The 19,051-nt window shown below is 40.6% G+C and overlaps 1 protein-coding gene across 1 annotated transcript in view; it reads right to left on the bottom strand.

Moving 5' to 3' along the window:
* Positions 1-18,684, bottom strand: part of neurl1aa (neuralized E3 ubiquitin protein ligase 1Aa) — an 82,356-nt gene extending 63,672 nt beyond the window's left edge. The window contains exon 1 of the mRNA XM_030429670.1: positions 18,265-18,684. Within this exon, the coding sequence (XP_030285530.1) occupies positions 18,265-18,346 (82 nt within the window). The 5' untranslated portion in view covers positions 18,347-18,684. The remainder of the gene's footprint in view (positions 1-18,264) is intronic.
* Positions 18,685-19,051: the final 367 nt, after the last annotated feature.

Raw genomic sequence — 19,051 nt, 5'->3', positions numbered from 1 at the left:
CCATGCCATGCCAAAACCTTTGCACCAATCGGGTTGTCAGAAAAGATAGGAGAAGAAAATGGGACCTGGCAACGGATTTAGACCCCCACAAAAAACAGTCCAGCTTCAGCCAGGCTGTGGAGAATCAACCATCTGACAGTGTCATCTCTTGAGCCCTGCCATGGCTAAAAACGTGTTTTTATAAGGAAACTCATTGTTTCCTGTATCTCTCCCCTCTGGAGTGAGGGGTACAGGCAGGAGTACATGTGGTTGCAATTCCTCCCAGAACAGACCACTGCGACTTTTAAATTGCAATTCCGATCATGATGGGGTGTTTATTGTTCATTACATTAGATTAATATGGGACAGCTGCTGCATGGGAAAACATATGAATGTGTCTGAATGGACTTTTGGCACCATCAATCAGTGGCCCTGCTGGTTCTGTGGTTTCCAAACAGTGCCCTCGGTGAATCGGTGCACTGTATCCTCCTTGACACCCCCTGGCTCAAGTCATGTTTGGCAAAAGGATACTTCCAGATGCAGAGACAGATTACCATAGCTTTCGTTTATCCATGACTGTGGCCCTCACTTCATCTTTCCTCTCATTTATAACATTTACAACCTGTGTCGGTCCTCTCTCCAGGTTTTTACGCTGTGTTTAGATCCTCGAGGAGCTGGGTTGAGCTGAAACAAGATCAAATAAAAATGCAGTTGTGATTGTCCCATAGAGATGGCACAACCTCAGAATGAAAATCCCTTCAATCACTGCTTTATATGTTCTCACTAAAGCGCTAGCCTGTTTAATTAGGCACAGGAGAGGCCACCAAAGATATTACCGTGGGCTAAACTGTTTCTTTTCTCATTTGGGACCGCAACAGAGGAAAAAGTAGATTGAGGAACAGTTTTAAGGGCATCTTTTTCTCTCGTTCCCATCAGATTCTCTCCAGCATGACGGAAAAAAAAAAAAACACGAAGATGTTTCATGCTTTGCTCTGAGCCTAAGAGAAGGGCAGAATACTGAGTGAAAGAGGAGTCACAGGATTCAGCTGAGATAGCTTCAGGGTACATGAATCAGGAAGTCATGAGGAGCAGGGTGCTACATATACGCTACCATATTCTATTCTTGATGAAAAACATTCCTACCATTTTCTACATATTTTTTTAAATATGTGCTCTGCAGTATTTATGTAGGGTTGGGGAAAACCCATAGAAAGGGACTGACATGACTTGATTTTAAATCTGTTAAGCACTGCATTTGGGTCAGACAAAAAAACCTTTTAACCTCAACTACCATCTATAGATGAAAGCGTCCACAAGAAGGCTGGTAACTGTAAGGTTTTACTAACCCCTTATACTGTATCTGTTACCACAGTAACACACAGGTTGTGTGGCTTGAGCGCATGGGCTATTCACCCTGATCAAACTACAGAGAGAAGTTTTAGCTTAAGCATGTCTTGACCGAGGAGCAGGCCAGAGAATAAAAATAGTTCTGTTTTCATTAATTTTCACAATGTGCTTCCGTTTGGCATGAAATATCACTTTGTTCTTAGATAAATTATTTTTAGTGTGTGACATCATCATCAGTGTAGCAATGAAGGGAGACATTGAGTGATACAACACGAGGGGCCACATACTGTACATTATCATAAACATCATACAAGATTTGGAGTAGCACAAACAGGATAACATCTTCCCTATACCATCAACTCTACTTTTAAATGATTTTTGAGATACAACCGAGTTATCAGTAGGAGTTTATAGAATATAATCACCTTTCACATTCACTCAAAACAGATAATGTTCTAACAGCCCTGTGTTTGACTATTTTGTGGACAATCATAAAACACATGAGATTATCTTATTTATATTTCCCTACAACTCTCCTGCAGCTCTTTCTTAAAGAAACCACGTTGCAGATCTGAGCCATGGCTGAGTTATGGGTAAATATTTTTCCTCATACCTAGCCAGTGCTATCTTCTTTGGTGGCAGCGCAAACTGTGGAGCATCATGGACAATAACACTCATCCTCACCCCAGGAGCGCCTTCAGAGAAATTCAGATGTGATATTGTACATACATAGCTAAAGGTCACTTTGCAGAGATACTGTATTTATATGCAACACAGCAGAACCATTTCCTTCACTAAATAAGAAAAGCTTTAGATCTATCTTATCTTGACAGCCAACATTGACCATTGGCAGGAAACGAGAAACATAGAGCAGATACCCATGCAGTGACTTTTCCGCTCTATAATGTCACTGAGGTGAAGTTGATGCATGTTCGAGGATGAAGAACAAGCTATATAAATGTTAACAAAACGTATTTGCACAAGGGTGTAGGTTTGATTTTGACATTGGTGAGGACATAGCCAGGCAACCCCCCCAACCACCACCACCACCACACCACAACCACCACATAATGTATTGCATTACAGTACATTATAGTGCAAACCACTGCATTAAACTTTGCATTATACATAGATTATCAACAAAACACAGGCATGTAGACTGCTCACATATAAGCACTATGCTGGTTGGCGTTCACAAAATCAATCCACCAGGCTACAATAAAAATAAAAGGTATCTCAAAAAAGAAAGTTATTTGCTCGAAAACATAACCTATAAGTCAGGATCAATAAATCTTAAAGCTAGGGTCTGTAATGTTGTTCTGAAACACATGTTGTTATACTGGGTGAAATGATCCTGTTATCCTGAGAGTAGTCAATACATTATGTATTCAGAAAAAGGAACGAAAATAATCGGACCTCTGTGGCAGCTGTAGGACTGAGAAAAATCTGACCAATCCGTGCTATCCGGCCCGGATAGCACGGATTGGTCAAATGCCTTCATGTCTTGTCCTCTGTCCCTCCCTCCTCCGTGCGTGCACACGTTACGTTTCACTGATGCCGGACATATTCAGCACACTCCTCTGCAGAAATACGAGTTGCAGGAGAAGATGTTCATTTGGTTACAATGGCAGAGAAAATGCAGCCAGCGTTACTTGTAACAGCTCACCCCGCTAAAAAGGCAAGGAAAAGAAAGCCTGAGGCAGAAAAGGCTGCGACGAAAAAGGCTCTGGATAAAGAAAGAAGTCGGACTGAGTCAACATCGGTGCGGCGTTTGAGCGGTGGAGACAACTGGGGCATGAGAAGGGCTTGAAAAGTGATGCAGAGGTTGCTCTCTTTCTGTTGGACAGGTAATTATTTGTTTTGTTTCAGGGGGATTTGTTATTTTCATGAAATATGTGAGGTTTGCCAACTTGGCTACGTTTGTAGCTCGTATTAGCCCAATGCTAACGTTAGCTTCTTCGTGTGTTGTTTTTAGCCATGAGAATGGCTAATGAGTCGGCCCAATTTCCACTGAATAGGGGTCCGCTGAGTTGCGGCTCCGATCCGGTTTTGCTCCGCCTTCCGGCAATCCCCACCGGTTGCGGTTTGAGTCTGCAACGGCGCAGTATGGTAGACAGCTGGCCTTACGACGTGTGCTAGTGTCAACACGGAGCGTTTTATTTTGAAAAGTAACCGGATGTAGTTTTTATTTTGGCGCTTGACTTCCTGTCTGCTCCGTGCTAAATTCAGCTGAATTGCTGCGTCTTGCTCCGGCATCTCCTTCTCCCTGCTGAGTCCCACTAACAGATGCGCGTTCAAGTTTGTGGGGGAGTGGCTTTGGATGGACGGAGCACTGACGGGGGTGGAATTTAGAGGAGGTGCCACTTTCAAATCTTGCTAGCTCTCTTGCTAGCTCTCCAGGATTGTAGACCCTAGCTTTAACTACTACTGACAATCAAACGTTGTCTGCCTGCTCCTTATATTTACATAACATTTAACGGATCTACCACAGAGTGCCTTAGTCTTTTTTTTCTTTTTTTTTTTCTATTTTTTGGGCATAAATCCCAATATACACTCCTATACACTGCTATCACACCTTCAATCCAAATAGCCCAACATCTACTGCCTTGCTCTCATATAATAGAGCAAAACAAATGGCGACGCCTCTCATTAACACCCATGAACTGCTGGCATATCTGCTTAATGTCAATATTATCCAACTTCTCTCTTGGTGGACATTGCACACAGCAGCATGGTTCAACCTCATCTGTGTCATTGTGGTTCTGAGCAGGGGCGTCGCTAGGAGTGCAAAACATCCGGGGCTTTAGAAAGTTTAAAAAGTACAGCCAGCACAGAGTGTACAACGAACCTTAATGTGCTCATCTTTAGCTGACACGAACTCAAAATGAGGGCTGTATTTCCAGCTAGAAATGTGTGTTGCTGCGTGGTGTTACACGTGAGTTGTCCTCATGCTGAAAAATGTGACTTGTCACATACTTGACATCACTCCCCAAGACGCAAGAAGAAAGCCAAAATATATATCTTTACACAGGAAAATGACAAAATTAAAAGTAATGCGTAGTGACTTGAATACGTAATTTTAATCAGATTACTGGTTTGGAAATATTAACGCGTTAATTTACTTGTTGCTGAAAAAAGTGGTCAGATTAGAGTAACGTGTTACCGGCATCACTACCCGTAGGTAGAGTCTTTTTTTAAAGGGGGTTTGGGGAATCCCCGGGAAATTTTGAAAATTGGACTGTTGAAGATGCAATTTGAATGCAGTTTGAGAAGGAAAGGAAGGCCAATCGTTGGGGTCTTTATCGTCATATTTTAATCTCAAATAAAGCTAATTTACCCTCACTATAGGCCTACTGAGTAATGTTTACGTTAAAGATATTACAGCCTATAATAAGACCTGTGCTGTGTGCATAGGCTATTAGAGCAGGTAGAACATTCCCTATAAATTCTTCGCTATCTGCATGAGGCCTACAGTAGGCTTTGTAGGGTATTTAGAGACAAGAATCGTCATTTACCAGAGACTACACACCCAGACTACACCCACGACCACATTTCCGATTTGATTTACCACAGCGGGCAAAATTAGAAATTAAAATCAGAATAATTAACACATGCAGTGTAGACGCATGTGTCAATATAATATAGAGGTTGAATTCACGGCGGGTTGCTGAATCTGTGCAAGCAAGCTATCCCTGCTCCTCCTCAGAGGTTGGAGGAGATGATGTCTCACTCTTCACCTGTTCTTGCTCTGGCTGCAGCTTTTTTTTCCCCAAAGAACCTCCGTATATCCATAATAACTAACTACTATAAACGCTGCAATGGTACCGAACAGTAGGCTAACAGACGGGCTCTGGTAATATCAGTGATGCATAGAGGGGGAAAGAATAACACTGATGTTGAATTTGCAACAAATTATTCTGACTGAGGAACGTCAGGTCAACTTCTGTGCAATTTGGGCTGGTGGCAATGTTGCATTTGCGGCTGCTGGCCACGTCGGGGGCTATTTTCATCATTAGACAATTATATTTTATTTATTTATTTTTTTTTAAGGCACAGAGATCCGGGGTTATTCCCAAAACATCCTGGGCAATAGCCCCGAATGCCCAGGTCTAACAACATGCCTGGTTCTGAGCCATGTTTTAAGTCTACTTCGCTCCATCTCTGACGATGCTACAGGGATGACTAACAAAAGCCTCAGAAGGATTTCTACTTGATCAAATAGGCCCCTGAACTCGACTCAGATCTCGAAGAAGATCAGTAGTATTCACTAGGCCTACTTTTAATATTACAACTAGCTAACACCTAAAATTAAATTAACTAAAGGGGACGGCTGTGTTGCTTCTTCTGTCACCTGACAAAGGAACAAATCAATCGCCATTAAGAGTGAGGAAACGGCAGGAAACAATGTTTTGCATTCAATAGCGGGAGCCTATGAGGGGGGACTATTTTCCTCAGGTGACTTCCACTTTGTTTGGTGAAATAGTTTATAATGTCTTCCACCTTTTTTTTCTTGCCCGTCATCCTCGGACATGTGTTGCGCGAGAACAGTGTGGACCTCCTCTCGTCAACACTGGCAAAGCCAACAACTTTGACAGCCTACAGGGAGCTGAGCCAATCAAAAAACAGACCTGTCCCAAAGATGTATTTGAGAGGCGGTGCGGAAGTGGGAAAGGATTTAACCATTTGTGTGCCGCATGAGGCGCATTGTTTTTCCTTCAACCTTAATATTGGTTTGGACATTTCAGCCATCGTTTGAGACACGTTCAAACGTACCATACGCAATTCTACACCTCTGTGTTTGCATTCCAAAAACTGAATCAAAGTAACGGGATAGAATAGTCATTATTCAAAGGACTCAGACATTAGTATGTTCAGCAGGTAGCATGTTAGATAGCTAGTGAATATAGTGGAGCATTAGCAGCTTAGGAACCAGACTCTTCTTCATTCATCCTTTTTTTTTTTCTTCACTCCAAATGAATGGTAATGTTAAACTCTGTTTGCTGGATGTGTGAATTCTTAACTAGCAAGGCCCACTTCAGCTCCACCCACGCGCCACCTCTTTGCCCATTTTTGATTAGCCAGGAGTAAGGCGCAGTCAGTTACTGCCAAGATGGCCACGGCTGTAAGACCAAATTGGGCTTCATTTTGGCCATTGAAAAACCTATGGGTGACGTCTCTGTGGCTCTGTCCACTATTTTTCTTTACAGTCGGTGCAATTGATGAATATTACTATTTAGAGATTATATTAAAGAGCATACAATCAATGGATATTCCTGAAAAAATGCTAACCATTTACCCTCAAAGTCCTAGACAGCGGCTAAAATAGCTATTGTAGTAAAAGTGTAATCACTTTTTAACCATCAATCCTAAGTGTGCTTTCAAAACCCATGTAAAGCAGAGTTTTTCAGCTCACACAACAGTTGTAGCCAAACTACTTTTGGTGTTCATGTTCAGTGAATCTTCTAGAAGGTCAGTAATTGAAATAAAAGACTACACCTTTTCCCTGAAAATTACTTAGGATAATATTATAATAAATGGCTCTAACTACCTTAGGAAAGGTCACATGTCAACAAAAATTACTATGCAAGTCTAAAACATCGAGAAAAAAAGAACTTCCTGAGGCTCTGAGTTCGCAGTAAAATACATTTTCTTTTGTAAAGGTTGATAGTCTCAAACATGGAGTTTATTATATTCAAACCCCCCAAATTACAACTTTAAAATCACTGAAGCACACTTTTTCGTTTTGAATTTCATGTAAGTAAGGAACACCCTTGTAGTGTCTTGTATGATATCACTTGTTTTGACCCCCACTCCCCTTCTCTTAGCAGGCAGGACTGGCTAAGTAAGCCAGACCACCCATCAAATTGCAACCATAATGTAAGCGACAGGGATGTGGATTATGATGTCACTGCTGAGTTGGCTCTTAATCACCCTGGGACTGAAAAGAGGATATTTGGAGGGACTTCTCTCTCCCAACAGAGAGCATGGAAAAGTCCCAGACGACACAGCTTGTCTCCAGTGGAAAGCCCGTTAAGGGGGATTTTGGGTAATAGTGAAAGTGCAGGTGATTTATAGCTGGGCCATGGCCTGTTTTTCAAGCAGGCAATACCGTTGGTGGCTCCCACTCCTGACTTCCTCTTTCTCTCTCACTCATGCACAGTCACAATCTCTCTCACACTCACTCTTATCCTAGCACTCCACTGTAAAGCTCTTGTAAATATCCCATGGCCACACTACTGGTGACAGATGGTAAAGGCAGGATGAAAACTCCCCAAATAAATATGTAATCCCTTCCTCACATGGGCCGTAGAACAACGCAGAGATTATCCCATCAGAAACACGACCGAGACTCCATAGAGAAGCAGGCTGGAGGGGAGATCCCTCTTTGTGTGTGCGCATGTGTGTGTATAATGATTTTAAAGTGTTGGCTGTGTGTCTGAATGGCAGCCACATGCTTTGGTTGGATTATAGTCAGAAAATCATACAAGTACGTAATTACCATGTTAACATAATTGGAGTAAAGAGCTTCACTGTGTCAACATGCAAGACTGATTCACACACCAATAACTTTATAAAAAAAAGGCGTAATTTCAGGGATTTTAATTCCTTTGGATTTTCCTACCTGTATGGCAACACCCACCTCAGCCACCAAAATATGTAATAATCTGTCATGATTCTGTATCTTATGTTTTGTTATTACGCCTTATGTTTCCTTTTGTTGTGTGTGTCTTCGTTTGGGTCCACATTTAGTTCAACCCTTTAAAGCTTGATTATAATCATTACGTAAAAAAGTTCACTTTATTACAACCTGGGTCAAATATTCATATTTTTGCCCATCATTCCCATCTGTTATGTTAATATTACACTTACCAAATACCATGTTAGCCCAAATATAAGACATCCTTGATTATTAAAGGGGCAACATGTATAATAAGGCCAGAATTGTAATTTGGGATGTTTTTTAGATAATTATTATTATTTTTTTTTTTTCACTAAACAGATTAGTACACCCACACACCTTCTGAATTCTAGATCCTCGCTTTTACTGAACTAAGACCACCTTGTTAACTCATGGTAAAACATATGATAAATCCCACCACAACAATCTTCATTTCGTCCGCAGTTAATTCTGGTGTGGTCAAAATAACTCAGTAAGATGAGCGAGTACTCTGACTATATACACTGTTCATCTCAGAGGCCGTGTTCAGCCCCAGTCTGGTGTCCAGCCGTGTGGCTCGGCCTGGTTGAGCTGAGCCCTGTTGCCTTTGGTGACTCCTCCCATGATCTGTCAGACTCCGGTCAGCTAGGGCCACTCAGCTAACTGAGCTACCTGCTAACAGCAGCTAGTCACTACAGCAAAAGATAACTATAGCAAACACAGTATACTGAACAGCAGTTGGTGGTTATGCTGCCCTATAGTTTTGGAGATACCTTTGAAATCTGGCCATTTTTGACAAATTGCACTTTTATAGGTCAGCACCTATTTTTTTGAAGAAGACTTTTTAAGATTAAAAACTCTCCCTGAGCTATTTACAAAATGTCCTCACCTAACTACACTGGACTTTTTCTAAACTCTTTGTTTAGACTCTTTTTGCTGGATTTTAGTCTAACAATGAGAACATTTACCCATAATTAACTAAACTTAAAATGTAGCCAGTTAAAAGCCAAGCTTAGCTAAAACCTTACATCAAGTAATAGACTACTGTGTGTTTTTTCTGAAGAAACTATGACTGTATGCAGTGATCCACACCAAAATCCATTGCTCCCTATCATGGAATGAACAAATACCTTAGTAATTATAACTTAATTGCATCTGTACACACTGGAAACTCATCTGCAGATGATATGTAGATGCCATTTTCACAAAAGTATTTTCTGTTTTAAAATGATCACATCATAATCAAATGTTGCTGTTCTGCAGTTTGAAACAACATGTAGAATCATGTTTAAATGAAGTGTTATTCATCCTTTTAAATACAAAAAATAATCACCTTCCTGTCATCATGTTGCCAATGTTATCATGGCAACATGATGACTAGGCATCAGTCAACATCCTGATTGACTCGTAATTTGCCAACATCTACTCCCACATTTCTGACTTCTGTTCCAACTTCTTCTCTGTTTTAACTGTGCAATCAAAACTGTGTGCTTGATATCCTTTTGATCTGGTGCCATGTAGAATAAAAATGTGTTTGAAAGAAGACCAATTTTCTTTCTGTCTTTCTTATGTTTAACAATTTAAGCATTAGGTCACATTAAGACAAGGTATTGGCTTCTCCAGGTCAGTCAGTTTTCCAACCACAAAATACCTGTTCGTTGTATTGATCCTTGTTCAGTAGCAAACTTTGATCAGACATGGATAACGCTATTACCAGTGCCACACACACCTAACTTGCTTGCTAGTTAGCCTTGATCCAAAATTGAGATGTGGGCCCCTATTGACCCCCCATTCCTCCCGCTGTCTGGGCACTGTGTATTCACCCCTTTCTTCTGTGGTATTTTGAGTGATCACAAATTAATTTAAGAATATACACCATGTTAACATGTTTAATGCTTTTATTTAATCCCTGTTTTGGTTTTTAGCACACAATTTAACTGATTTGTTGCACACTCACCACTCTCGTCAGCCATTGAAATGAGCAGCAAGTAGCAAAACAGTTTTAAAAAACCAACTGTACAATACCAGCCAAGCAACAAATGGCAAACAAGTAAAGTTCACATCTAGCTGGTAAAGAAAGTGAAACATTTCGCTGCTAAAGAGCTATAAAATTGTTTTATACTAAGAGTTATTGGAAGAAAGTCAATATTGGACTTGTTTGAAACATGACTCAGAGTCAGTGCTGATGTTTCCTGTCTGCACAACTTCTTTGTTAACACGTTTGCGATATATTCATTTAAAATGGATTACTATCACAGCATTGGGTTTATTCCTGAGCTGTCCTCAAGTTGCCAAAAATTGTTTTTTTACAGGTTTATGACAAAATGTTATGGTTTTAGTTACAGTCGTTTCCTCTCATACAATTAGCTTTTCGCTGTAGTCTCGACAAAGGTGATGAGAGATGACACAAGAGCCAGCCTTTGTTGCCACTAGTTCTTTGATTGGTTTGGTGTGTCTGGGCCCTAAGGAGAACGTCCCTGACCTTAATCAAGAGTGAGTGCCCTTAACTTGACAAAAAGTGTAATCATGCTTGAGCTGCTATGAGCCGATAAAAAATAAATAAAACGCACAAGAGTATACGATCAGTGTTGCAAATTAAACCTTTGGGGTTCAAGATAGCCCCAAAGTAGCTTCCCATATTGGTTGTTTGTCAAACCTTTCTTGGGCAAAACCTTAAACATGTGATGATCAATAAAATGATTTGTATCATAGCTTCACAAGCAAATTGTGTCAAAAAAACCCAGTTCAATTTTATTCAGAAAATGTCTCCAAAGAAGACAAAGAGTCGGACGTTAATGGATTCATTCCCACAGAACATTATCACTGAACCTGAAGCCTTGAATGCTTAGAATGTGCACTTTGAAAATCATGACAATGTGATTGTCGCTGACCTCTGTATCTTTGTAATTCATCACAATCCTTGAAAAACATTCACCCCATTCATGTCATTACATGGGGTGGTTTTACACCATTCTAAAAACTTTTATGAATCCTTGACCTAAATTTAACATATCATATCTTAGTTATTATGAGCTTCCTGGGATTCACAGAACTCAATGTACATGTACAAAAGGCACATGTTCATGATTCAAGCTGTTAACAATTCCACTGAGTACACAAGACAAGCTGCTTGTCCTCACATCACCATAAAGTGCCATTAAACACACAACTGTCACTGTGCATAAAAGCAGGCAATATAATGTTCAGGTTAACAGTTACAAGGGGCCATAGTGCCATAATTCTGTCCGGGTTATCGTAGAGGAAAGGCAGGGAAAGAAGTATAAAAATCACCAAAGTAACAAAAGCACCTATAGAGCCAATTCATAGATCCATTTTTCACTAGGTCACTGTTTTAGGTATACAAATGCATAATATCATCACATTAATCAAATGTTTCTGACAATACATGACATGGATACATTATAATATAACAGATTGTTGTATTTCCCAGAGCAAAACAATGCATTTTTGTCACAGTGGCACTCTTATGCAATTTCAAAAAGCATTAATAACAATTTGTGATAGCTCCGTGCCTTTCCATTGTCTTATATAAGTATGACACATCGTCTAACCTGGTGAGCTCATATAGCACAGGAAACTGTCTGGGTAACAATAAAATGCAGGCAGTCTTTTTTTTTTGACAAATGTTTACAAAGTGTGAATGCTGCATTACAGTGCCCGAGGTGCTCCAATCCTCAGGAGTAGCAATGTGCCTCTATCACCTCTCTGTATTTGTGTTTCTTATTTAGGCAGGTGTTAAAGATGATACAAAAACACCGCAGGCAGGCAGCTGTACTGTTGGGGCTACATTGCATAAGTGAGGTCAGCTGTCACATAAAGAAACACAGAGGGGTCAGTGCTACAGCAAGAAGAGGAGAACATGGTGGAAATGCCTTCTCACTATTTCCTCAGTTATATTATTAGTGTGTTTTGTTCTACACTTGGCAGTGCTTGAATTGTGGTCTACAGTTCTGTAATTACTAAACAAATACAGTGCAATTCTGTTTAAAGACTCCTCTTCAAATAATAAGTGCACTTAGTTCTGATTAGGCCTTGTCCACAGTTCATATGACTAACAACTTCCTATTACAACTAAACTCTGAAGACCATTACTTTCTGCAGACGTCAATGTTTTTAATTTCCTTAAGGAATCTTAGCAACAACAAAAACATAGTTTTACTTATGTAGCTAATGTACTAGAGATGGACTACCATATTTCATGATCATTTGGGTGCAGCAGAGCTAGCTAAAAACACCACACTAACTGATAAAAGTTGTACGGAAGGTCAGTAGGTTAAGGTTTGGTTAGGACTGAGTAAATTAGCTTTGTAACATTACACCACTCTCTAACAGGCACACTGTTATAAACAGAGAAAACAGTTAAATCACAGAAACAAGACAGAACTGTTGAACATATATTTTATTCTTCTTCTCATTCTTCCTTCTCTCTCTTTGCTCTTTGGCATGTTCTGTAATAATATCTTTACCTTTCCTTCTCTATTGCCTTAACTCTCCTTCCTGTCAGGTCTTCCTCCTCGGTCTGCCTGGCCTTAAAAAAAAAAAACATTTGTGGAATCACTTGACACTTGCCTGAATTTTCCCGACACAGTTTTCTCTAGAACTAGTACAGGCAAGTAGTTCGTAGAAGGCGTGGAGTGAATTGAAGCTGCTATAGAGAGCTGCTCCATCTATTGGTAAAAAACAAGCACAACATAATTGAGACAGTGGTAGGTCTCCACTGCTTGGTCTTTCTTGCAACATATAAATCTTTTACAGTTAAAAAAACAGACAGTTAAATACAGGGACATTTCCTGGGGCAGGCCACCTACAGGATTGTCCCCAGATAAGGGGGGCACCTGGTAGCCCCAACATATACTGTTACTAGCTCCTTTAAGGAACCACTACAAATACATAAGGCAACACAGGTAAATAGAGGTGAGACATGTTAGCAGCGGAGTAATTATCCTGGTCTTGTTCTACTCATCCTTCATGCATTGTGTGACAGTTACGACTAGAAACTGCAATTGGAAAGCTTGAGAGCAGCGTTTGTGGGCTACTTGCAGTTGGGTGATAACACTGTGCAGGTTCATCACTACGAGTGACCACTTTCACATTCCATGTAGTAATTTCCTTTGTTAATGTAAACATACTGATTTGTGCAGCTTTAAGCCAAATGCAATGCTAACATCACAAGCAACAAGTTGCATTTTGTTATATAAAAAGCTAGGGACCAACTGTGATGCCAGTCAACAAATTCATATTCTGACCCATGACTACTCACTGAGTCTTCATGTTTATTTGAACCACACATTTTTTCATGACTGCATCAGCTTCACAAAATGTGTCCACAGACAGACAGACATATAAACACCTGACAAATTACTCAAAACTGCTTTTGTGACAGTTCCTGCTACAATAGCTGTGTCCAGACACACAAATGTGGGCCAGCGGTGTAAAGTTGGGGTTACATGCCCCCAATTTCAACTCCTTTGCCTGAACCACACTGATCTTTGAACTCAGCCTTATTTTGACTTAACATCTGTTAAGTTTTGTGACTGAATCATAGACGGTTGTAATGCTATAGTGCTCACAAAAATATGTCAGCAGACAGACGGACATACAGAAAGACATATAAACTCCTGGCAAAGTGCTCAAAACTGCTACAATAGGTGTCTCGAGACTCACAAGGTGAAACAATACCAGCCATTGCTGACGCAGATGGTTAAAAATAAAATAGAGTTCACATCAGCCCTGTCACTATAGTAACTGAGGTATATGTGGAAACGGGGAGTCGTGATAAGCAGAACAGGTTGAAAACAGCAACTGAGTGAGGCTTTGTCATCCACATTTTACAGACAGGAAGTTGTGTCAGTTCACTGGTACATCTGAAATCACTCATCTAAAGTTTTGTTCGGGTGGTTGTTCCAAGATGGCGGGTCTAAGGACAGACAGGGTTGTATGCTCTAAGGATGCAAAGCTCTTTAAAGCAATTTGATGATGTGATTTGTGATTTTGCGCTATATAAACAAAATTGACTTTATCTTTGGTTCAGTAATGAAGAAATGACCTCCATTACACACTAATATATGCTGTGCAGTATGTGAACTTGTCAAGTGTGTATGAGTTAACAGCATGCCCTTGTGGTGCCCTCGTAGTAGTATCGTGTAGGGGAATGAACAGAGCTGGAGTCAGTTGGCTCTAATGAAAAAGTGATGATGTACAGCTCAGTCAGCCTGTTTAACTCCTCACTCCGGTATCTGTCTAAATGGGCTGTGTCAAAACTCAATGAAGCAAACCATGGCAGCCTATAAAACACTTTCCACAAACTCATTGTCTGCCCTGTCATAGGAGCTGTGAGATAATCAGGATGAAAAGCAACTGAACACATTTGACCTCCAAGTGTTGCAACTGCCACTCACAAGCATTCAAAGTGGATGGTTTACTCTCCCTCTCTCTCACTGTTAAAGCGTCACTGAGGAATTACAAACTCATTTTCCTCTTTGAATACATGTTTAAAAATTAGCTATACGCTATTCATAGAACCTATGCTACGAGAAATGTTGGCTTTGCTTTCACAGTTTGCAGGTGTTAAAGATTTAATTGACTTTATTCAGGCAGGACTTTGTCATGTAAGGTGGGGTTCATCCCTCAAAAAGATAGAGAAATGCCCTGGAACTGATCTGCTGTTTACCCAGGGGGAATCACTTTACATCTTGTTCAGTATTGCATTTGCATTTCTCATGTCTACCTCTGCCTTTGTCTGGCATTGTATTGTCTTCCCAGGGAGACTCACACATTATCAGACTACATGTCAGTAGTGTGTGTCAGGTTTTCTTGTCTTCTTGCATGCACCTATTGTGAAGACAGAGCAGCTTGTACTTCCTAACATCATGTTTGTGCCAGAAGCTGCCACTCCACACCGTGTTCATATGGGTTTGGTAATGCAGCATCCCTGGAGATGGCTCTGGTCTAAATACTGTCCCAATATCTCCCTGTCACAGCTGACCAGCTGTGCTCAGTGGCATTTACAGGATCATAGATTTATATTAGCATACTGGCCCATACATGAATATGTTACTGAAGAGGGAACAAAATGGCAATTCAAAAGCTATAGCAACAAAATCATTGTTTTCACATTGGCTAAACTTGATAACATTCGCAACACTATTGTTGGCCAACAATGAACCCTGTTTTCTATCCTTTATACTATTTCTATCACTTTTCCTTAGCAACCAAGTCAGTATTCACTATGAATGTGTTTGAGGAGACACTGATCCATTGTTTCTCACTCCTCTTTATGACATTATTGGATATTATATTTTAGCAAGAATGTGATGGAATGCCCTGATTTTTCATGTATGTATGTAGGTTATTCAATAAGAAATTCATTTGCACCAGATATTAAAATCAGGAAATTTAGATGGGCCAGACATTTTCAGCAGCCTATTAACAAAAAACTCTTTTAGAGCTGTTGGCAATGACAAATTTAAGTGTGTGCGATTGAATGTAATAAAAAATATCAATGCTAGTAAATAGTGACTGAAATATACATCACAGCATTTGTGTGTGAGAAATGCATGGAAAAGTCCTCTCATTTCAGAAGTTGAAACAAAACTAGGTTTTGCAATTTTTCACTACTTTGGCAGCTAAACAATTAATTCTTCTCTAAAAAACACAATTTAATTGATATTACCTACCTCTAATGTGAGCTCTACTCTATCCAAGAATTAATTCATTTATCTTTTTCCATTACAACAGCAGACAAGAAGACATTAAAGACAAATGAAAGAGCTGCCTATAGTACAAGTATTACACAGTATTTCAATAGCCTTTTGTGGTAATGTAAGAAATGAGATGAAGATTGCTCTGACAAAGTATGGAAAGTCATCACTGTAAAGCTGAGTCAGCAGAACTCAGAGAAGGCCATTAATCCTGCTGAAAACAAATGAAAGTCTGTACTAAAGAAGTGAGTGTGTCTTTGGGATGTGTGTGTGTGTGTAGGTGTGTGTGTGTGTGTGTGTTGTGTAGGTGTGTGTGTGTGTGTGTGTGTGTGTGTGTGTACATTGGTAGGGAATATAAACTGCATAGTGACTGAGTGCATTCATCGTGTCCTAAGTTGAGCTTCGATCTGCAGATATCTCTGTTCAATATCCAACCAATCACTGTGTGCTGTCTGAACGCCAGCCTAATAAACTGGGATGCAGAGCAGCGCAAGCACATCCCTGTCCTTTCATTACTGAACGGCTGTCAGTGACGTTGTCTGGCCCTCATCCCAATCAGCCATCATCTCGCGCTGATAACGCACACTGGAAACCATCACCATGGGAACTGTTGCACATGTTATGTGTGGTTGTCAAGGAAACCTGGCTGAATAATGGTCCCTCTTCTCTCATGCATCGCCTTGCATCTCTTCGTCTGACTCACTTGTTCTACGCTGTATTACTGAGATGTGAAAATAGCTGTGTGCTCTGAACAGCCTGTAGATAGAGACAGAGGATGTGAAAGAGCAAATTCGTGTTCTATATCATACATGTATGTATTAGCCGTGATAATACCGATGAAAGCTACTTTTCAAAGTGTGTGTGTTTGTGCTATACATGATTGATATACACATGTAACTCTGTCCAGAGGCTCCTGGAGAGTGATTTACAGTGGTGATGTGAGAATAATAAGTTTGGCTGTACAAAGAAATTTCATTTTTTAACTTTTGATTCAACAAATTCATGAGTAAAACTTGGTAATAATTATATTATCTAGTCAATAAAGGAGGTTGGCATCTCACAGCTTGGCAACGCTCACTTGTCAACAAGCTTCCTCTATATTTGCCTAATAAAAGCTTTTTTATATACAGTATATATATTAGCAACAGACAAGAAGATTCTAGATGAGTGCTGGAAACCTCATATATCTATTGGGTAATTGTTCAACAGATAATACTGGAACTTTCTTACACAGCAAACAATGGACCATACTATTAGGGACATCTTCACAGCTCACTCTCAACCTTGGAAACAGTATCTGCTAAACCAACCTCACCTCTGTGTCCTATTCTGGTACTAATATGTCACTTGAATAGTTTAATCAGGAAAAAGTCTCCAGCACACTATCCACTTCAGTTGAAATAAAGTTTATTGACAACAATGTTTTGGTACTAAGACCTTCATCAGGTTGTTTTAAAAGAGGCTGTTTTAAGTAGGGTTGTGGACTCGCATGGCCCAATCAGGCCACAAAGCAGACAGACATACCTCAAAATGCCATCAAACACACCTGGACCAACAAATCTACGCCACTGACTGAAAATAAAAAAGTTTTTTCATTCAGTGACGTAGATTTGTTTGTTCTGGTTTCTATTTAGGTGAGCTTAGGTGAGTTCAAGGACTGTTCTACTGCATTGTGCATGCTCACTCACTGACAGGACTTACTGGGACACTAAATAGATTGGAGCCATTGTTAACATTGTTGGTCACACCTATGCTATTCCTGCTTTAACAAGTCAACATGTCTGCTGTAAAAGGGATCTATAGCCAATGGTTGCCCCAGTCATATCAAGGGGAATCAATACTTATCTAACCATGCTCAGCTACACTTAACTCTCACTGGCTGGGTAATCCAACACCTTGACTCTGCACTGTGTGAGGAATTATGAGCGGGAGGCTTGTATGGCAACCTACTTGTTAGTCTTTTCATTGACATTTTATCATTACACATTATTTGTAGCTCGTGCACCAGAACTGACCTCAGGCATGTATGTCTTTAACTGCCAAGGTTTCAAACCTGCCGGTGGCACTTGTTTACCACCTGAAGCAGAGGGCTCCTTTTAGCAAGTCCACTAAAATATCCTCAACAATACAAGAGGAGCAACAATATGGTAATAACAGCAGGTGGAATCACATAGCGTACTATATAAACTCTGTACGCAAAGTTCGATAAACAAATATCTATATCTAAGTCACTCTTTAGGCTGACACACACTGTTATCTAGCCACCAACTTCCCTAACAGTTAACCGCCTTTTGACAAGCTGTCACTGACTGCAGATCAGATCACACCTAGTCTACATGCCCCAGCCAGCATCTTCCACCAAGCAAGCGGCAGGCCCGCCTCCTGCAGCCGGAGACTGGAGCTGTTCTTCAGCACCTGCACACAGCGCATACAGGGGCAGCAGGAGCCCAACACGTCTTCATGTTCAGCCTCTGCACTGAGTGTGTTCACTACTATTCTACACACATTCTTAAATCATAGGAGCTTCATGACGTTTGTGGTGTGTTTGTGATTACTGACCTTTGTGAGAGTTTCGCAGTCTGTGAAATCCCTGCTGTTGCCCTCTCTGCAGCATCGATAGACCGGATACATTATTGCCCATGGCAAGGTGCTGACCGGTATTCACCACGGCTTTGACGGAAGTCTGTTTATCCGACTGATGACTGCTGTCTGTCCCCCACTGATACACCTTCCTCCCCCTCCTCCTCCTCCTCCTCCGAAGAGTGATACGCACTCTCCTCTTCAGTCGCAGACACGAGTGAGTGTGTGTAGTTGTTTTAATGAAGTCCTCCACTCATCACCAGACGACCACAGCGGAAGAGGCAGCCGGCAGCACACAGGTGTGTGCACTTACACTAACGCTGCTGAGTCCTGGATGGAGCTTTTGGCTTTTCATCAGCGGAATTTGACGAGCGAATAATCCTCTTCAGAGAGCTCATACTGTTCCCACACAACAGCTGACATCACTGTAATACTTGATTAAAAACACACTAACAAGTTCAACGGCATTTTTTTTGGCAATTTTGAAATACATTTGTAGTTTGTTCTTGTATGTACTTTGAACGTCACACTTTATAAAAGTGATACTTGGGCAATAAAAAAGCCTGTTAGAATAATAATGCCTATGCCTATAGGCCTAGCTATCATCTCACACGTACAGAGGTAACTCCAGCTCAGTCAGGACCACCTGCACACCTGCAGTCTTTTGACAATATCAAAAGTGTAAAACACACACGCCTGATGCATTTCATCATGCTTCATGAATTGTGTAAAGCTGCCATCTAGTGTAAATCGACAACAAACAACA

Source organism: Sparus aurata, chromosome 1 (assembly GCF_900880675.1).
Source record: "Sparus aurata chromosome 1, fSpaAur1.1, whole genome shotgun sequence".
NCBI lineage: Eukaryota > Metazoa > Chordata > Actinopteri > Spariformes > Sparidae > Sparus > Sparus aurata.
This window is presented reverse-complemented; position numbering and strand designations above follow the sequence as displayed.